Here is a 20,869-nt window from a genome sequence, read left to right as displayed (position 1 = left end):
ACACGAGTCTTGAGATCCTAACTCCTGTCCTCATGACAGACCAGAAAGTGCTTTTAACCACTGAATCATCTCTTTATTACTCCCCTAAATTGGTTCTTAAGAGAATTATCTTTCACAAGTACAGGGAATAAATATTTCTTCAATTATGTACCCAAACCCCAGCATTCATTGAATATATTGATTGAACAATTAGGATATATTAGATTCTGGAGAATATATATGTATGATACTATTTCTGTAATTATTATAGGATTAAGACAATACTAATTTTTATTTTCAAATAATGGTATATTAACATCTTTTTCAAAGGGTGACTTGTGACAAATTAATATATCTAGACTGAGACACAGTATGAGGTTGGGTCTGGTCATACTTTTTTTTTATTTCATGTTTTTAAAAAATATAACTAAATTCTCAGCACACATTTTTTGTTACAACAACCTATTTCCCATGTTTATGTGTCCTAAGCAGGACTTGACATATATGATTGACTTACTGCTTGCATTTGGATCTGTTTTGCAGATCAAGTACTTGTAGCTCAGATCACATAACTTTACTGTATTAGCTGTCAAAGAGGTGGATCCTTCAATATAAATACATTTAGTATTTTCAAAAAAGTCCTTTTAGACCTCAACTTTTCCAAGCTTTGTTTAAAACATGTTCAAAGCAAATAATCTAATAATGGGTAAGAGTGTTTTGAAGAAGGAAGTTTAAATTTCAATATAATACAGAAATCAAGATAAAAACAACTATGTCACTAGGGTTCAGTGACACTGGTCATGATAACATCACAAAGAACCACAAAGAACATTTCTGGTCAGTAGTAGTGATCTATGAGCACAGTGAATTGTATAGTGGAAGATAAAGAGCTGGGAGTATAGATTATGTATCACTAGTAGATTGATTCATCCATTCACTCATCATGCTCACATTCTTCATTGACACATCTTCTGATTAACTATTGCTTCATGGCACATGGAATTTCAATTGTTAAATACTACTGTTAAGATGGAAGAGATATAAGAATATGCCATCTGATGGACATTCATCAATAGACACAGATATTAAGAACAGCAGAAAATGGCATTAACAGAGAAGACTGGTCCATGAACAGTAAGGAGAAATTAACTTGTCTAAAGAAGGCTCTGCTACTAAGCCTATGTAGCTTCTCTCCTGACTGGATCTCAACCCATACAAATGTAGAAGAGGCATTTCATCAAAAGGTCCTCAAGAACGCCCCACGTGCTGCATAGCTGCACACCTTCTAGCATCTGTCTTGAGAAGGGCCTTGTCTTTTTCTCCAGTTTTATTTCTTCATTCCCCTCATCAAGCAGAGATACTTTCTTTTTTCCTTCTTTCATTTGTTGTTTTATTTTTTCAGGCCATTTTTCTATGTAGCCTAGGCTGACCTAATGCTTGTGATCCTCCTGCCTCAACCTTCTAAATGCTGGGGCTATGCACACCTACATGGCTCGTCTTCATTTTATGTCTAGATTGAAACATCCACATGTGGCAAGATGAGTCAGTGGGCAAAGGCACTTGCTACCATGCTGGATTCAATGCCTGAGAGCCACATAGCAGAAGGAGAGAACCAACTCCCACAAATTGTACTCTGACCTCCATATTTTCATGGAAGCACACCCACAAACAATTACTCTATAGATGTAATTTTTAATTTTAAATGAATAATATACCTTCTATTCTTTATAACTTCACAAAGATTGCTAATCTTTATATAATAATCAAAATAACATTCAAATGCCACTAATGACCAACTCCACCCCTATTCTTTTTGCACCTCTAATAACTTGTCAAATGTATTCGTCGTCTTCTTTCTCACATTAAATTTCAAGCTCCTTGAAAACTTTAATGAATATCACCCTAATATTAGTAATGTACTTGGTACACAGCAGACATTCTATACAAATTTGATTACTTTGGTCTATAGTAAATATATATATATATATGTATGTATGTATGTATGTGTATATATGTATATATATATACATACATACACACACACACATATATATTAGAAAAGAACATATTTACAATTAGTGACAGCAGACAACATTCACTGAGCCAATCACTACTGATCTACATATTCCTAATTATCTCCCCAATAGGGAATGTGTTTTATTGATCCGTGGTTTAAGAAATTGGCAATACGAAAGTTAAGAGTGTTCTAAAAGTCACGGACACTAAGTGGAAGAGAGACTATATGAGTCAGACCAACTGCTTCCAGCTCCAGTGTTTGTGACAGCATTGTGCTGTGTTTCCCCTCTACTTTATAGAAGACACATGGTATGGAGATGCAGTCATAAAAGTAAAGACTGACTATATCTATGCAAAATATCCTTCATGTACACAAAAACTGAAGGATATATTCAGCAATAATAATATGTAATAGAATTTGTGACTATAATTTTTAATATTTGGGAAATATTAGTAATAGTTTTAACATGGAAAAATCTTTACCCAATTCAATGTTTGTAGTACTATTTCATGAGTCATAGACATTTCAGATTAAATAAGACCCCTAAGTCAGTATTTACTTAACTTCTTTATCAGAAAGAATTAGTAAATGGGTGAGGATTTCTTCTAGAATACACTGATCAGGAGATAAGAAAGTATACATTAAAGTCTATAAAATGTCTTACCAAATGACACTCCATGGTTTCTCAGTTGCTGTTCATGTTTCCTGGATAAATTGAAGATACTTCCTGCATAGGTTTTCAATGCTTTTGCATAGTCTTGAATGTTGAAAGGAATGATAACAGAGTCTGCAAGCTCATACACCAATGCTCCTCGTAACTGAGCCACAGAAAGTTGTTTTTTAAATGTGGGATCATAAAAGTTCTCTACTAATTCAAATGTCTCATAGATGGTGTGGTATACAGGATAGCTACTGTATTTATCTGTTTTCTAAAATGGAGAAGGAGTTGAAAAATAAGTGTTACGTGTTCAATTTATGATATTTTAATCATAGAGATGATTAAAGAAAAATATATAACAGCCCTGGTTTCATGAGTTAAGCAAATAAAATTAAAATGTAATTAAAACACTATAGCCAAAATGCTTACTGATGTAAATTTTTATATTCCTGTCGTCATTTTATAATTCATGTAACCTCCATTCAACCTTTTGGTTCTGATAACTAAAGAAAGATGTATTCAAATCAGCACAATTCAAAATTATGAACTGAACAAGTGTATGAAAAGTTCTGGGTAGCTTAGTGCCTAGAGAACAGAAAACAGTAATGCATTCTTTCTCTAACTAAGGAATGCTCAACCAAAGGCTATTAACCCTTGATAATAATTGTGGCAGTATCTGTAATTAACATGTTGCCATGTTACTACCATGTAGAAATAGTTTGAGATCTTTGGTCTGTATATCATAAATTTATTTTTACCATCTGCTATCTACTTATAGGACTATCATGCTTACTACTCTAGATCACTAAAAGCAATCCAGTATCAGTCCCCCTCCTTCTAATTGTGTGTTTCTAATGTACTGTGTTGCTGAATGTTAGACAACTTTCTTTAAACTGGTGACAGAGTGGAAAAGTAAATAGAGTGATAAAGAGCTAAGTCACACTTTCCATGTGCAGTTGACCCATGAACCACACAGGAGTTAGGAAGAACCAATTTAATTTCTTTACCATTGAAAGTACATGTATCAACAAACTACTACTAATATAAAAACACATGTATTTGTATGCTTTATAGTCTATGAGAGGAAAAAAAAATGTGAAACCCATGACAGATTACTTTTTACTACAGTAGGAAACTTACTGGAGTGGTAAAGAACTCAAGCACAGACGATTAGTGTCACGTGGCATTTTAAATATATACTCAAAACAATCATACCACAACTCCACGGGGCAGAATTATAGGATTGTTTTAGTAGTCTTTGTGTCAATTTTATGTAACTATAACTTAATGTAATATCTTTACATTTACTTATATTTCATTGTAATTTAAATGGTACTATATATAATTCTATATATAACTTTGATAAATTTAAATTTCTTGCATTATTTTTACATATTTCATAGCAGTAAACAGTGAATAGATTCATCAGCACATATTTTAGGTAAGAGCTATCTAGTCCTTAAAGTTTTTTTTTATATTTCTAGAGTATTACTGTGTAATCTTTTTAAATTGTAAAACTATCTCAAAAATATTTACATCTAAATGGACTCATACCATTTAAACCCATGTTGTTTGATGGTCAGCTGTAGTAAAAAACAAAATGAGTATTGACATACAGTATACAATGCTCATTCATCTAATTTGCAATATTCTGGAGCTACCTTTGCTTCTTTATCATTGGCTGTTTTGGGGAGAGTCAAATTGACAGCCGGTATGCATTATGTACAAGGAAGATGTTGGTGTATTGTACTTTGGGTTTGAAATTGATTAAAAAGATGTAAAGAAGCCAATATTTGGTTATGAAATAACCCAAGACATGCGCAAAACAACACAGAACATATTCACTGTGTATAAGCACTTGCAAGTCATCAGAATGGTTGAATGACATGATACAAACCTCCCAGTACAGAATAGAAAATGGAAAACTTGTTAATTTGCTACTATGTGAGTGAAACTGAATATGATCAAGACAAATACCATATGAACTTTCTTATTTGGATTACAAAAGTAGAACTGTTGCAGAGTATCTAACTATGTAAAGATGTGTTTCTCCTCGCCTGCCTTAGGAGCCTGATTGATCTAACAAAAAGATGAATGGACAATAAAAAAAAATAGGAAGAAATTAAAATTTGAGAGGAACTTGCTTTGTTTCCTGCCCACTCATGATAGACAGGAATAGGAATATGTGGAAGGGTAACTGATACCACACAACCCGAGCCCAGCATGCCCCTCAACAAAAACATTCCCTCTAAGAAAATAACATACACTGTCTATACAACTAGACCACAAAATAAAATTTTATTTACTTACTGTTTTATTTAATTTGAGTGAGAACCTGGCTAGCCCAAGCTGATCTCAAACTCTCTATGTGACCAGGGTAGACCTTGAATTTCTGTTCCACTTAGTTTCAGTCCAAGTACAGGGATTATAGGGATATCCTACCACATGCCATTTTAGGGAAAGGAACCCAGGACTTCATGCATCCTAGGTAAGCACTCTATCAACTGAGCTATATCCCTAGAACAAAATTAGATTTTTCCAAAAAGTTCTGTTTTGAGAAAAGGATACAATTGGTTAATATGTACAACCAACTATGCATCCAGCATTTCTACACAAACTACCATTTCAATAAAAAACCTTGGTAGTAATGCATTCACAGAACAGCCCCTATCCCTTCATGGTGTATCTACAAAGGAACAGGAACAAGCAGACAGAATGTCTGTATCCCTGAACTCTTCTTAGGTCTCAGGCCAACCTACTAACTGATGCATACAATTCAATTACAGTTCATATTAAAGAAAGTTGCTATGTCTTGAACCTGAAACCCCCGTCCAGAGACATATACAAAGACTGGTAAGATCAAGCTTGTATTCTCAGTGGGGCACTCTTAAAGGTAGTAGAACAATTTGAGGAAGTGTTACAGGAAAATGGATGGAGCTTGAGCTCATCATATTAATAAGTCATACGGAGAATAATAAATATAGTACGTTTTCTCTATTTACAGAATCTACATATCTAAATTTAAAACAAAAGATGTGAGAGTAAATGGAGGACTATTTGAAAGAGGACAAAAACTGCAGGAAGAAGTATGAGAGGGTGCAGAAAGTACAAGGGGAAGATAAGTGTCATTAAAGTTCATTGTATACACACATGAAAATGTCATAATGAAACACACTATTTCATAACTAAAAACAAAGACCCAAAGAAAGAGGTACTGGGAAATTCCTTTGAAGGGGAAGTGGCAACCCAGGCCCTTCTAATCTCTCTTTGCTTTCTGGTTACCCTAGAGTGAGCAGCTTTCCTCACCACAACCCCACAAGAACTGGGACAAATATAATAGGCTGAGACCTTTGAATCCATGAATCCAAATAATCTGGGTACAGTAATGAAGAGTGAACCAATATACTGCATATGAAAATTTACTAAATGGCTTACCCTGTTCTTAGTGTAGCGTGCTCTGCCTGAAGCAATTCCAAGCCTTTGAAAATAAGCCTCAAAATCACTTCCAGATCCCAGCTTATTGATTCTAGACATAAAATATTAATAAATAAGTATGTTCATAAAATAATAAATAATACGAAGTCAACAAGATGGGAAAATGAATCCTGCTCCAAGAATAGCTAAGAATTTGCATGCCAAATTGTTATAAGAATAAAAATAGATAAACAATCTTCAATCTATTCTCCTATTGTTTACTAGAATACTAAAATATTAATGTTATAGGCTACATTGAATATGATTCCAGTTTGTCAGTATTACAGAACACGGCAACCTAATGTTTTTAAAATAACATAGGCCACCTCCAGGTACTTATAGGAAGAGCCTACTTTTCTGCTGAATAAGCATATGAAAATTTATAATGGAAAAACACATTTAAAGTTTTGCAAGACTAATTTGAGGGCTAGCAAAATGGCTTAGCGAATAATGACTCTTGCCAACAAACCTGACAAACTGAGTTTGATATTGGGACCCACATGCAAAAAGGAGGGTATATGAATGACAACACACACACACACACACACACACACATACACACACACATACACACACACACACATACACACACACATGTCAACATAAATAACATCCTTCTCCAGGGTATAGCCCAACACAAATTAATAAAAGAAGTCCACATTCCCAGATCTCATTACAAAAATATAAATAAAATTACATAATATCAATACATTAAACTCCACACACAGAATAATCCACCAGCTCTAGATAAATGTCTGCCAATGACAATGAAACTTAAAAATTATAAACATCATCAAAATTTCAAAAGGTTTAAAGAAGCCAAAAAGAAACAGCTCAGTGACTTTTAAGAGGATAAATGTCTGAGTGATGCCCCAGAAAACACAAATGTAAGGCTAATAGAAATGATGGAGACAATCCATAATTTGAAAATAGAATTCAATAAAGAGAAACACTCAAGAGGATGCAAGCTGAAATGAAGATGACATTGAAAAAACCAACAGCCCCAACTAGAAAACTCAAAGGAAAGCCTTACAAGATTTAATCAAATAGAAAATAGAAGATCAGAACTCAAAGATAAAATAGAGAATTTACATGAAATTACTTTTAAAAGGGAACACACAAGAAATGGGAAATACTATAAAAAAAAAATATAAACCTTCAACCTACAGGAATAGACGAGGCAGAAAAATCCCAGGTCAAGTACATATACCAGATCTTCATCCAAACTATAGAAGAAAACTTTTCAAAACAAGAAAAGACATACTCATATTGACACCAGAAGCACACAGAATGCCAAATATACAAGATCAGAAAAGAAAATTCCCATGTTTAGTTAAAACACTAAACATACTTAACAAATAAAGACTACTGAAAGCTATAGGAGAAAAACCACAAGTCACATATAAAGGAAAATTCATCAGAGTAACAGCTGATTTCTCAGTGGAAATTTTTAAAGCTGGAAGAGCCTGGGGCAATGTATTTTGAGTCGCAAAAGACCACAATGGCCAATCTAGACTGATATGTCCAGTAAAACTAGCCATGATAGTTGTCAGAGAATAAAATAAAATTCTCCCATGATATAAACAGACGAAGCAGATAGACACACACACACACACACACACACACACACACACACACACACACACACACACAGATATTTGGATACACACAGAATCCAGAAGAGAGATAATTGGCTGTGAGCTGCATAACATGAGTGCTGGGAACTGAACTTTGATCCTCTGGTAAAGCAGCTATTGGAGAACTGCATGGAGAAGTAAGGAAAAGGGTGAAAACTATATTTATATCTGGGTAGAAAATACATATACATTAATTTACCTAGGACAATCTTTATTTTCAGGTGAAGGGTCTTTTGCCAGCCAACTTTCATAAAGTGATTTACTTTCAAAACCATCATCAGGGCTGGAGATCTGGAAAGACAAACAGTGGACATCAGGAACTGGAGCAAATGTATAACCAGTGTAACCCCATGTGCACATTAGTATCAGCTTCCGTTGCTATCTGTATGTGCATGCATATGTCATGCTCAACTTACCTAAAAATAATATATTTTGAAACTTATAAGAAAACCAAACAACTAGCCCAAGTTGTTCTTCATGTGATAACTGTTGTTAGTAATGTTGCCTATTTTATAAAAGGAATTTCCTTTTTTATTGATAACATCTTAAATGAGTTTTAAATTGTTTCTGGTAAAGATTCTGGAGAAAATGTAGATATATTTTCTTCAATAAATTGTCTTTATCCAAGCAGATGGATCCTACTTTTGCTTGAAAAGAAGTCAATGGTAGTGAGTAAAGTTATTTATATTTTTAAGGTAACATTTAAGCAAAGCTGGATTTTCTTTATGTGAGGAAATGGGAGCCATATGCACTATTACAGTCTTTATGGAAATCAGTGTGGCGTTTTCTCAAAATTAAAAATAGATCTACATGTGATTCGGCTATACCACTCCTAAACATAAACCCCAAAACTATCAATGGAGACCCTTGCAGATTCAGGTTCATTGCTGTTCTCCTCAAAATACCTAGGAAATGGAATCAAACTAGATGGCCATCAAATGAAAAGTAGGTAATGAAACTGTGGTATGTTTATACAATGAAATATTTAGCACCAAAGAAAAATGAAATGGGTAAAATTGGGAGTAAAATTTACTAAAGGTTACTCAGGCCTAGAGAGCCAAATACCACATTCTTTTATTATTATTATTATGTATCATACCTTTTAACTTAACTTTGTATTTAACTTGGAGTATCTGTAATGATCAAAAAATTATAAAGGGGATATATCAATCAGGAAGAGTCCTAAAGATGGGTGGATGGTAGAACTCGTGTGATATGAAAATGAAAGGAAATAGACTACAATTGCAAATTTTAAATGAGAAATGTGGGGAGGATTAGTAATGATGTAATAAGTCATGTGGAAACCTGCTGGCTAATTAAAAACTTTTAATGAAAGGAGTTTATGAGTGGTGAGATATCTGAACAGCCAAAGGCACTTGACCTATAACACCTGTAAGCTGAATGCAGTCCCCAGAACCCACATAGTAGGAGAGAAATGACTCCTATAAATTACACATTCTCTCTCTCTCTCTCTCTCTCTCTCTCACACACACACACACACACACACACACACACACACACACACACGTTTTTTTGTTTGTTTGTTTGTTTTGTTTTGTTTTGTTTTTTTGAGAATATGGGGTGAAGAATGGCTCCGGAGTTAAGAAGCACTTGCTTCTCTTGCAGAGGACCCAGGTTGAGTTTCAAAAAAACCCTATTTGGTGGCCACAACTCCAATTCCAGGGTGTCTGATGCCCTCATCTGACCTGTGTGGGCACTGCATGCACATGGTGTGCATACAGACATGCAGACAGAACACTCATACACATAAACTAAAAATAAATCTTGAGAGAGTTTGAATAGAGACACCTTATTTAAATAAGTGAATAATGCCAAACACAGAAACCACAGGTGATCAAACAGTTGCAGAGCTGAGATGGGGGAGTTGACACAAGCTTCCTTCCCTAACCAAGAAGCTTTTCTCCAGTTCATACCCACTTACAAAGGAAAAATGCATTTAAGGGCAGACCACATGCCCAGTGCTAATGGCCAACAAAAATTAATTCAGTAGTAGTATTTTTGTAGGGCTTTTCCCCCCTCATAACGGTTTAATGGTTTGTTTGGACATTTTTTTTTTTTTTTTTTGTCTCATTGGTCTTTTGCTTATACATATTGTTTGTGATTTTGTTTTTATGGGTTTTGTTTTGCTTTGCATGTGCATGTTTCTTGTGTTTTTTCTCTGTTGATTGTGTTTTTATTGTGTTTTATTTTGCTTATTGTTTGCTTGCTTATTTGTTTTCTAGAAAGAAGGAGAGATAACAAAGTCTTAGAGTTGGGGGTGGGGAGGATCTGGGAGTAGTTTGGAAAGGGAAAACTGATCAGAATATATTCCATGAAAGATAAATTTCAATTAAAAAAGAAAGAAAGAAAACCCCAGGGTCAAGAGTGGGTTACCTCCATAAGGGTTTTTGGCCAGGAAAGCCCAAGCCCCCCAAAACCACACAAACTGTATGTTGCAATCTCGGTTGCTGTGTTAGCGGCTTTTCTATTGCTGTGATAAAGCTCCATGATCAAGCCAACTGATAGAAGAGAGATTGTTACAGTTCCAGGGGGTTAAACGATCATTATGGTGAAAGCATGGCAGCTGGGGCTCACAGCTTGAACAGCAAGCATGAAAATGAAACAGAGACTGGAGTAGGGCAAGGCCTTAATTTCTCAAAGACCTCTCTGCCAGTAACTGTTGTTGTCTAGGGGGCATCAGGAAGGAAATTCACACTATACAACAGAACTCACGTGGGAGATGTATTAGGAGGAGGGGGAGGTACGGGAGCGGCCTCTGAGGGGGAGAGCAGGAGGCGGGGGCTAGCCTCTTATACGGGTATACAGCACATGTGCACAGGGAGGCCAGAGTAAATGCCTGAGTACTAACAAGCGCATGCACACAGGGAGTGCTCCTAGAGGCTGCAGTGGAGGAACCTGAGAGCAAGCCAGCACAAATGCCTGGTTGTTAACAGTAACATACTTCCTTCAGAAAAACCGTACCCTCTAAGCCCCCAGACAGGGCCACCCACTGGGGACCAAGTATTCAAACGTCAAACTATGAGGAACATTTCTCATTCAAACCAACATAGCTGCCCACCAGAAAATGGAAAGGCCCTGTTGCTGACAACACCACACATCTTGATAGCAGGACACAAAGAAAGAAAGCTAGACCTGAACTGGAAGCATCTTCCCTGGTGCTTAGAGTACATACTGCCAGAAAGTGCTGTGTAAGGTGCTAAGGGTCGTCCATAGTCTTCTGTAGCAGTGAACCCTGAAAGGTTCAACATTAACCCACTGGACAAGATTTACACACGAGTGCAATGGCAGCATGACTGTTATGGGGTTAACCAACAGATCTGATTGAATTTGAGGTCTACTCCACAGGCGGGTAGATATATAATTAGTGTGAAAAGTATTGTTCAAAACCCACGATTCCTTTTGCTAATTTGACATGGTGTCAAACAACTTTCTCGATATTTGTTTATACCCATAGACAAATGCTTCTCTAAACCTTGATCACAGAAGTTTCTCTCTGAAGGAAATGAAGGTGAAAACAGAAATTCATTGCTGCTCAAAATTCTGAGGATGCATGACTGTTGAGTGCTGATATCTAAACAGGATATTTACACCCACACCTCAGGACTCAGGAAACACTGTGGAACATATCAAAGAAGGAATATAAGAGCTGATTATGGAGAAGGGACCTGTTCTGGCTTGTGTCAAGATGACACAAGCTAGAGTCATCTGAGAGGAAAGAACCTCTATAGAGAAAAATGTCTCTATAAGACTGGGTGCAGCCCGGTGGTGGTGGTACACGCCTTTAATCCCAGCACTCGGGAGACAAAGGCAGGTGGATCTCTGTGAGTTCAAGACCAGCCTGGTCTACAAAAACTAGTTCCAGGACAGCATCTAAAGCCACAGAGAAATCTTGTTTGAAAAGCCAAAAAAAAAAAAAAAAAAAAAAAAAAAAAGGACTGGTTGTAGGTAGGCAAGTCTGTAGACCATTTCATTAATTAATCAATGGTGTGGTGGTGTGGGAGGCCCAGCACATCATGGGTGGAGCCATCCCTGGGCTGGTAATCCTGGGTCTATAACAAAGCGGCATCTCCCCAGAGCCCCCACATCAGCTTCTGCCTCCAGGTTTCTACCCTGTTTAGTTCCTATCCTGACTTACTTCAATGATGAACAGTGATATGGAAATATAAGCCAAATAAACTCTTTCCATCACAATGTGTTTCTTGGTCACGGTGTTTCCTCACAGCAATAGAACCCTAAGACAGGAAATGCTATTTCCTAGGGATGACAATCCACTGCAATTGCGAACTTACAGCAGTTGTGTTTGTAATTGCCTGCAATGGGCCTGCATACCAACAGTTAGTTGTTGAAGGGAGAGGAATTTGTGGGTATTGATGTATGCAGAGAGAGGAGAGTTCCTTACCTTTACTTCTGTAGCTACTGGTGGACCCAACACGTTCCAGTGACTAGTTCCACAACCATGGTCATAAATGACAACCCTGTTTAAACTCAGTGGAGGAAATGGAGGAAGGCTGACAGGGGAGGATGGATAGGAAAGCCATGATGTTCAATCTAACACTAACTCTTGTCTTGTTTTTTGTGTCCCTGAACCACGACCAGTCCTAACTGCTTCCACGAGATGTACTGTCAGCAGAACAGTTCTGTATCCCTTTTCTCGTAAAGTTAGGCAACTGGTTTTGTTGTTGTTGTTGTTTTTATACCCTCCTGTCACCTGTCATCACCTTGATTATTTGACTTATTATGTGTGGTGCTTTGAACAAGAATGCCTGCCATAGGCTCATATGTTGGAGTGCTTGGTCCCCAGTTGGTGGAACTGTTTAAGGAGTGGGAGGTGTGACCTTGTTGGAGGAGGTGTGTCACTAGGGGTGGGCTTTAAGGTTTCAAAAGGCTGCAGGTAAGGATTAAGCGTTCAGCTACTGCTACATGCCATGCCTGACTTCCTGCTGCCATGCTACCCACCATGAAGATGGAAGAAATTATAGCAATCTGTTTACAGGAAGAGGAACGAGCCAGAGTCCTTGTATGACCACAGATAATAGGTTTCTGTCTTTGCACAAGATATACAAATAAAAATTTCTGCTTACTGACTCCAAAGGTTTTATCACCCCTGACATCAAAGACACGGGCATTTTCAAAAGAGCATAGATCATAAAAACATATTCTGAGTGTTTCCCCATAAGCATTCTCTTTACACTTGCTTCTAGGGAAGAAACTATTGTGAGGGGTTCCAATTAACAAACAAGGAAATAAGTTTACTCCACAGGGTAAGGACACCAACAAGATGGAAAATATAGCAAGCACTTTCTCTTGAAAACAAAACAAAACAAACAAAAAAAAAAAAAACCTGTTTTTAAAGACACTAGCAGTAAACAGAAAGCAGGACAAGATTACAGATATTGGGAAATAGAACCTGTGTTAGAGTGATACTCACCTCTTACTTTTCACCAAGGCTGACCTTAAAGCAGCAAACATTTCTACAAGTAAATTTTTTTTTTTCAAGATTCATTTGTTTTAATGTGATTTTTTTTGGGTTGTGTGTGTGTGTGTGTATGTGTGTGTGTGTGTGTGTGTGTGTGTATTCCCATGCACCATGTATGTTCAGGTGCCCAAGGAAGCATAAAAGGTTGTCAAATCCCTTGAGCTGGAATTACAGGCACTTGTAAGGCACCTGCCTGGTGATAAAGACCAATGGTTTCTGCATTGCCTGATGTCTGAATTCCTTGGCTTATTTTTTAATACTTTATTTCTTAGCATCCTCACAATCATGCCAAATAGTAAACTGTGTATTATAAATTTTGTTTTAATTGCTGCTTATTTGAATATCCACTGTTCTGATAGCGATGTATAAATGAATGTAGCTCATTACACCAGAAAAGTGTTATCCATTCATCATAAAATAGTAAACGAGGTGTACTTGTTTACCTTTCTCGCCACTTTATACACCAACTGGTAAAGAAGAGGAGTACAGTCAACTCGTAGAGTATAATTGCCTGAAAAATAAACCAAACACAAAAGTCTTACTTCATTACATACTACCAAATGAAATCCATTTATGTTTAATTGCAACTTCCTATTTCAAAGTAGCAGTCTTTACTTCACAACGCTCCTGGGAAGTGAGCAAGGCTGTGGTTATTGTTTAAACTGGCAAAGCAATGGTGGGCTCTGGCAGCTGATGTGGCAGGTCCCACAGCCATCAGCCAATTCTCATTGTACACTATCTTTTCAAAGAAAGCATTAAGACTACAGGACATGTTGTAACAGCTGGAGGGACAAAAAACAAAAATGCATCAAAACCACCAAGAAGTAAATTAAAAAAGCAGTTCCAATAAAGTGGGGAAATATATTGTTTTACAAGAAACTGTTTCAAGAAAATATTTCTGCATGAGATATTCTGCAAAATATTTCTTCTGAAATACTCCAGCCAAATTTCTCTAGTTTCTCCACACACAAAAAAAATTATGGTGAATATTAGAGCTTTAAGTCACAATCCAAGGCAAGGAAATATAAACCAAACATACAGAAAAAAAAAAAAAAACAACTCAGGATCTGTAGCTCAGTTGTAAGTCACTATGACTAGTATGAATTCTTTCTCCTGTGGTAAAATTAGAAACAGTTATTACTGAATAATCTTATCGAAACATAAGATCTGAGATACTAGTAAGTTAGAATTTATAGACTTATGAAAATAATAAGCCAAAAAACAATAACAACAATAATTGCCAGGCACTATGGTGCCTGTAATCCTAATGCTTAGCAAGTAGAAGTTCAAGGTTATGGCCACCAATATGTTTGAGGCCATTCATGAGACTCTTATCTTAAGACAAGGGAAAGAAAAGAAGACCAAACAAAAAGATAGCATATTCACTAGAAATGAGATGACTAAAAATAGAATTTATTCAACCATTGTATTTCAAATTAAAATAAGATGCACCTTCTATAGATGAATCTGAGTTGATGTAAGCAATGCTTCTCTCCTGTAGGATCTTTGCATTCTCCTGCAGTTGAAGCAAAGTTGTTAACTCACAGCATTTACCACTCCGAAAATATTAACAAAGTAACCACAATAATCTCCTGGAAAATGGTCTGCTGTGTTTATAAGACAAATATCGTATCTGCCTGTGACCACACTTAACCAACATTCCTATAACTGCTTAATTGATGATTGCAATAAAAATTAAAATAAGAAAATGAGAATATTATAAAGCTGTGCACTAAAAGCAAACGCCCACAGAAAATATTTTCAGGTGTGAGTCCTTCATCCTCTGTATCAGAAGAGAGGTTGAGGAGAGGCTCCAACATTTGGTAGTCCTGCCTAAAATCTTTTGAATCTAAATTGTTCAAAGTGAGCTTCCTGACTGTGGATGTGCTGGGATGAGTAGCATCACTACTCCTTTGCCACGATGACTTGTAACTTCGAACTATGAATAGAATAAACACTTCCTACCTTGAGTGCTTCTCTTAGGCATTTTGTTCCAACAACAAGGAAAGTAACTAATATGGTTGCCTTGATTGTTGTCAAAGTCTCTATTACAGCATTTGCAGGGTCTCAGTGTGTACCCCTGGCTGGCCTAGGACTCCTTATATAGACTTGGCTAGTCTCAAACTAAAGTTCATCCTGCCTCTGCCACCTGAGTGTGGGAAGTAAGGTGTGCATCACCATACATAACGCTCAATGTGTTCTCAAAGAAGTTAAATGTGCTATTGAATATGACAGAATGTCTTATAGAAAACCATTATGGAATATTATTTTAACTAGGCAGAAGATGTGTTACATTTGCTTATGTAAAGGTGTGTTACATTTGTTTATGCTACAATTGCTTAATGATGTAAGAAGGTGTGTTTAATTATGTAACGATGTGTTGCATTTGTTTCACCTGTGGAAGGTACTTGATTGGGCTAATAAAGAGCTGGACAGCCAACAGCTAGGCAGAGAAAAGGACAGGTGAGGCTGGTGGACATAGAGAATAAAGAGGAGGAGGAATCTAGGCTTAAGAGAGGAAAAGGAGAAGAGAGGAGAGAACAGGAGATACTTGCATGGGGCCAGCAAGGCAGCTGTCAGCCAGTAGACACACAAGTAGGGGAAGTAAGATATACAGAAGAAAGGGCAAAACCCTGAGACAAAAGGTGGATAAAGAGAAACAGGTTAATTTAAGTTAAAAGAGAGAGAAATGAGCCTAAGCTAGGCTGAGCATTCAAAACTAATAAGTCTTCATGTCATGATTTGGGAGCTGGTTACGGCCCCTCCCCAAGAAAAAACCTGGTACAGAAAACTAGGAAGAATGTTGAAATTATTCTTAACCTCACATGGGTATCAATGCAAATTTACTATTCTAAATCTTAGATTGATTTTTATTTTGAATTTTTGAAATTGGAGGAACAAATACATTGATGTATGCATGTATTATAAGAAGTCACTGGAATACAAAAATTAATAAAATAAAAAAGAAGTCACACATTCTAAATATAAATTAGCTTGGTCAATCATATTTAATCAATCTAAATTAATGTTCTACTTTCAAATTTCATATTTAAAGTACCAGTATCAAAGTGAAACTACAATATAAATATAACCAACAAAGATAAGTGATATCAGATAAGCAACTATATGTGATTTTGCTTCATATGATTATTTATAGTAATATAAGAGGAAAAAAGTCAGGAGGAAAGCATTTTTTAGACAATACACAGACTTTGGAACACATTGTGCTTATATGTATCAAACAAATAGTAGAGAGAAAGCAAGTACCACAAAAATGTATCTAACTTTATGGCAATGTGTGCTCACTATCCAGGCAGTACTGGTGCTTGACTTTAATTCTAGCACTCGGGAGGCAGAGGCAGGTGGATCTCTGTGAGTACAAGGCCAGCCTGGACTACAGAGTGAGTTCCAGGACAGGGTCCAAATCTACACAGAGAAGGTGCATAGGAGAGGCTCTTCAAGAGTTAAGAGCCTTTAAGAAAGAAAAACAACAACACTGAAATCATAAGTTCAGTTACTTTTTTAAATTGATTAAATTTACAGAATTATCATTTTATATTTAACACTCAAAGCATATAACTTATAAAAGGTAAAGAAATTAATAACTTGCAGATTCTGATTACTTTGTGAGTTTACTGGTTTTGTTTTTATAACATACAAAAAAAAATTGAAATGTTTTGATAATAGTTTTAGGCTAAGAAGAGGCTCTGCTTTGCCAAATAGATGTGAGAGTAGAAGCGAGTTCTATGTCTTAAATTTTCTTGAGTGATTCTCTGTTTGGTAAAAGAATCTATACAAACTTATGAGTACCTTCTCTGTTACTTACTTCAGCCCATTCAGTTGAACCCAGCAGTCCAAACTCTTCTGCATCCCAGCTGGCAAAAATGATTGTTCTCCTGGGTCTCCAGCCTGCAATCACGTTAGTGTGAATGGTTAAATACACCCACCTACAGGTACAGGAATTTTAAGCAAATCACTTGCAGTCAACAGCTACCAGGGCTAGTTACCTTGGTTCATGAGTTTTCCAAAACTTTGGGCAATCTCTTGCAAAACTGCAGTCCCAGTGGTAGGGTCAATACCTCCAAACACCCAGCAGTCACGATGACCTCCCAGAATGACATACCTATCTGGACAAGAATGTGTTCAAAAGAGCTTCAACTTGCATATACATACATGCATTTGCCATTCATGTATTTAAGTTAGACATTTTCCTGCCTGAGTTTCTTCCACAGAAGACAATCAAATGTAATGTGAAATCTTTCAGAGTGGAGATATCCTTCCCCTAAATTTCAGTTTCAAATCATCCAGAAAAATACATATTGACAGAGTTCCATCTTATTCTTTGTTAAAAGGAAATGTCTTTAAAATTTTAGTGACTCACCAGGTTCCATAGATCCTTTGATAGTTCCAATTACATTGTAAATTCTTGTGATTTTGTTAATGTTATTTACATGCATTCTAACTTTCCTAGAATTTTGAAAAGAATAAATTAGTTCAATGAAGCATTGTATTTACTTTTATTTAACTTTTTTGAAAAAAAATCTCAAAACTATAGAAGAGTGAATTCTCATATCTTTACAACCTCAATAATCAGATTATTTGAAACACAAAGTGTCATTATAATTTATTCCTGTGTATTTAGACATATACTTTAAAGTCAACTTTAAATAACAATATTTTATATTTTTTTCATAGCTGTATTACTTATTCTTATTTTTAGTTCAAAATATTTTATTAAATACCTTAAAGTATTAATTTTAATACTTTACTACACAGGAACAACTGTTTGTTATGTAGTAACTAAAAAGATAAATTTATTGTTTGAACATGAATCCCTGTACAGCACAGTAACAGAGCACACATGTAACCCTAAAATTACACAGGAATTAAACCAATCTATTAACACTGCAAGGCTATGATGTTATAGTATAATGTATTACTTATGTATTTGTGGTAACACTGAGATAAACAGACATTATATTGCCAACCATAAATGTAAAGCAATGCAAAGTGTGCCCTCCTTGCTCCTTTAAAGTGTTCTACTTACTAAAGGAGTTTCCTCTAAGATAGACTGCTAAGAGTAGCCTCATTCTTCCTGTTTACAGAATCTCTGAATGGCATCAAGAAGCCACATTCAGTGACTGATCAAACCATTTAGGTAATGTATAAGTACACTCTGATGTTCCAACAATAACACATTTCTCAAAACACACTACCTGTTAAGTGACACTAGATTGCAGTAATGCTTGCTTACAATAACTGTGTAATGTTATGTCATGACTGTGAAAGTGATCTATAAATATGCTTCTTAAAATTGACCTGAGCACTGACTAAAAAAAATGTTAAAGAATTTTGGAAGTTGTGCTAAGTGCACAACTATATACTGAAACTTCCCTGGGCCATCCATTTTGATTCTGATTTGGGCTGGACTTTAATATTCATTCATGATTTTAACCAATTTAAAAGCAAAGGTAAATTCTGTCAAATTCAGCCAGACTTCCTCCATCCCAAAGGCACTGTATGAAAGCCAGAATGACACACTGAAAGACCTAAAAAGTAATGTTAATGATGGACTAACCTAGAAACCAATATCTGTTCCTTGGAATTTGCTAGCTTCCTCTCACAAGGCCCTGAGATAAGAAGAATTCACACTGCCCCTCCTTTCCTGTGAGTCAACAGGTGGTAAATAGGATCAAGAGATAGCTGTAAGTTTGGTTTGCCCAGACAAGATTAATTAGCACACCTGAGGCCCTAAGGTCTGCTGACCCTAATAGCAGACCATCTGACCTCCAAGGGTCACATACTCAATGGACAGAGGGTCCCACCCCCTCCCTAAGCTTGTGGGGTTGCCTTTAAAAACACCTGGGCCCAGGGGAGGGGGCTTCTCTCTAGCCTGAGTGCTGGAGGAGCCCGTTTGCACAAACATATCCTGTTCATTAAAGCCTCTTGCGTTTTGCAGCAACTGGACTGGACATTGAGTTCTTGGGGTATCGACCGAACCTGGAAGGAAGACTCCTCATTCTGAGGGTCTTACAACACATAAATATTGAGCTGCTTTTTCACAGGGACAGGAACAGAAGCCTTTGTTTATTAAAAGCACACACCTTTAATCCAGGCATGAGAGAGGCAGAGGCTAGTGGATCTCGGTGAGTTGGAGGTCAGCCTGGTCTGTGGGAGACCATAATTGAGTTAATTTTCATCTAGAGTCTATTCTGACTTATAAGTCATTTGAGTTCAAGCTTGTTTGTTTCAGTCCCCTGAGAGCTGTAAGAATGTTCTGATTAAGCCTGTGGGAAAGAACATATTATCTTCCTAAGATGCAGACTGCTAGATGCCAGCCAAAGGAACATCAAGATAATGAAGGTGCTTGCTGCTAGCAGGACTTGCATGGTAGAGAGAGCCCATCTATTCCATGATTCAAGGACAGAGCCAGGCACTGGTTAACTAACTGTGTTGCCCTTTGTTTCGCTCTTTGCCTTCAGTCTTTATGTAAACAGGTTCTGAAATAAACTGAGGCCCTTTAGCACTGACTGGGCAGTCCTCCTGACTCTGGCCTGGCCTGTCTTCTTTGTTTTTCTTAAGCCTCACAACCCTACCCAGGTGTCCTAGCTTACTCATTAGAGCAGACTCCAACACAAATCAAGTTCCAGGACAGGCTCCAAAGCTACACAAAGAAACCCTGTCTCAAAAAACAAACAAACAAACAAACCACTCTATAATGAGTTATCCATGATTAGTTGATGGGAGGAAGGAATTGGCTACCAAGGCTTGTACAATGTGAAGTACATGCAGATTCTCCCATCCACCTAAAATTTTTCTAAATACATAAATAGTCCTAATAACAATTAATATACAGTTCAGCTAAAAGTTATTTCAAAAACAAAACCAATCAACAAGTGAGGATTTTTTTTAATGCATTAAGTAAAAAAAATTATTTTTGCTATTGTGAAGTAAAATCAAGAAGGAGCTGGGGAAATGGCTTAATGGTGGAACAAGCAGTTGGCAAAAGCCAGGTTCAGTTTTAGCAACAAAACACCCACTGCTACAATGCAGAAATATTTTCAGCATCTTCCCGAGAAGAGCTTGAAGTCTATGATTAAAAAGAAACCTAAAGTCATTGGTATTATATCACTGTATCATTAAATCAAGGAAGCTAAGTCAGGATTAGTGTGGTAGCTTTTGCCTCTAACAGTAGCACTCTGGAGCCTGACGCAGGAGAATTTCTATGAGTATGAGGCCAGTCCAGCTACACAGAGAGAGATTTTTTTTTTTTTTTTTTTTGCTTGTTTGTTTATTTGGTAAATATTGATGCAATAAATGATTTAAAAGGAGAGAAAAGTCTGTAAGTCTAAACATTAAACACAGGGTAGATGTCCAGAATCTCAAATGTTTGTTTTACATTTAAGGCTTCACCCTTTCTACTTTTCAACTTTTCCTTTGACTTCCTGAATTATTTGTAGCAGTTACCACCTATTCCTCTTATCACTTCAAACAGACTGAATTCCAAATAAAGCAGAGTTTAGGATATAGGCATAACAGAGTGCTGATTGTTGTTTATTTGATCCAGGATGAATCTCCGGGACTCACAGTGGTACTTTGTGTACAGT

General features: G+C 36.5%; 1 protein-coding gene across 1 annotated transcript in view; it reads right to left on the bottom strand.

Annotated features, from left to right (window-relative positions):
* Nucleotides 1–20,869, bottom strand: part of Naalad2 (N-acetylated alpha-linked acidic dipeptidase 2) — a 43,030-nt gene that overhangs the window by 4,354 nt on the left and 17,807 nt on the right. Inside the window, exons 11-18 of the mRNA XM_051198691.1 lie at nt 17,644–17,729; nt 17,270–17,389; nt 17,089–17,171; nt 14,715–14,778; nt 13,706–13,773; nt 7,965–8,056; nt 6,090–6,180; nt 2,661–2,925 (exon numbers count right to left, since the gene is read on the bottom strand). Of these exons, the coding sequence (XP_051054648.1) occupies nt 2,661–2,925; nt 6,090–6,180; nt 7,965–8,056; nt 13,706–13,773; nt 14,715–14,778; nt 17,089–17,171; nt 17,270–17,389; nt 17,644–17,729 (869 nt within the window). The remainder of the gene's footprint in view (nt 1–2,660; nt 2,926–6,089; nt 6,181–7,964; nt 8,057–13,705; nt 13,774–14,714; nt 14,779–17,088; nt 17,172–17,269; nt 17,390–17,643; nt 17,730–20,869) is intronic.

This window comes from Phodopus roborovskii, unplaced genomic scaffold (genome assembly GCF_943737965.1).
Source record: "Phodopus roborovskii unplaced genomic scaffold, PHOROB, whole genome shotgun sequence".
NCBI classification, from domain to species: Eukaryota; Metazoa; Chordata; class Mammalia; order Rodentia; family Cricetidae; genus Phodopus; species Phodopus roborovskii.
The sequence above is the reverse complement of the archived record's forward strand: the minus strand, read 5'-3'. Positions and strand labels throughout refer to the sequence as shown.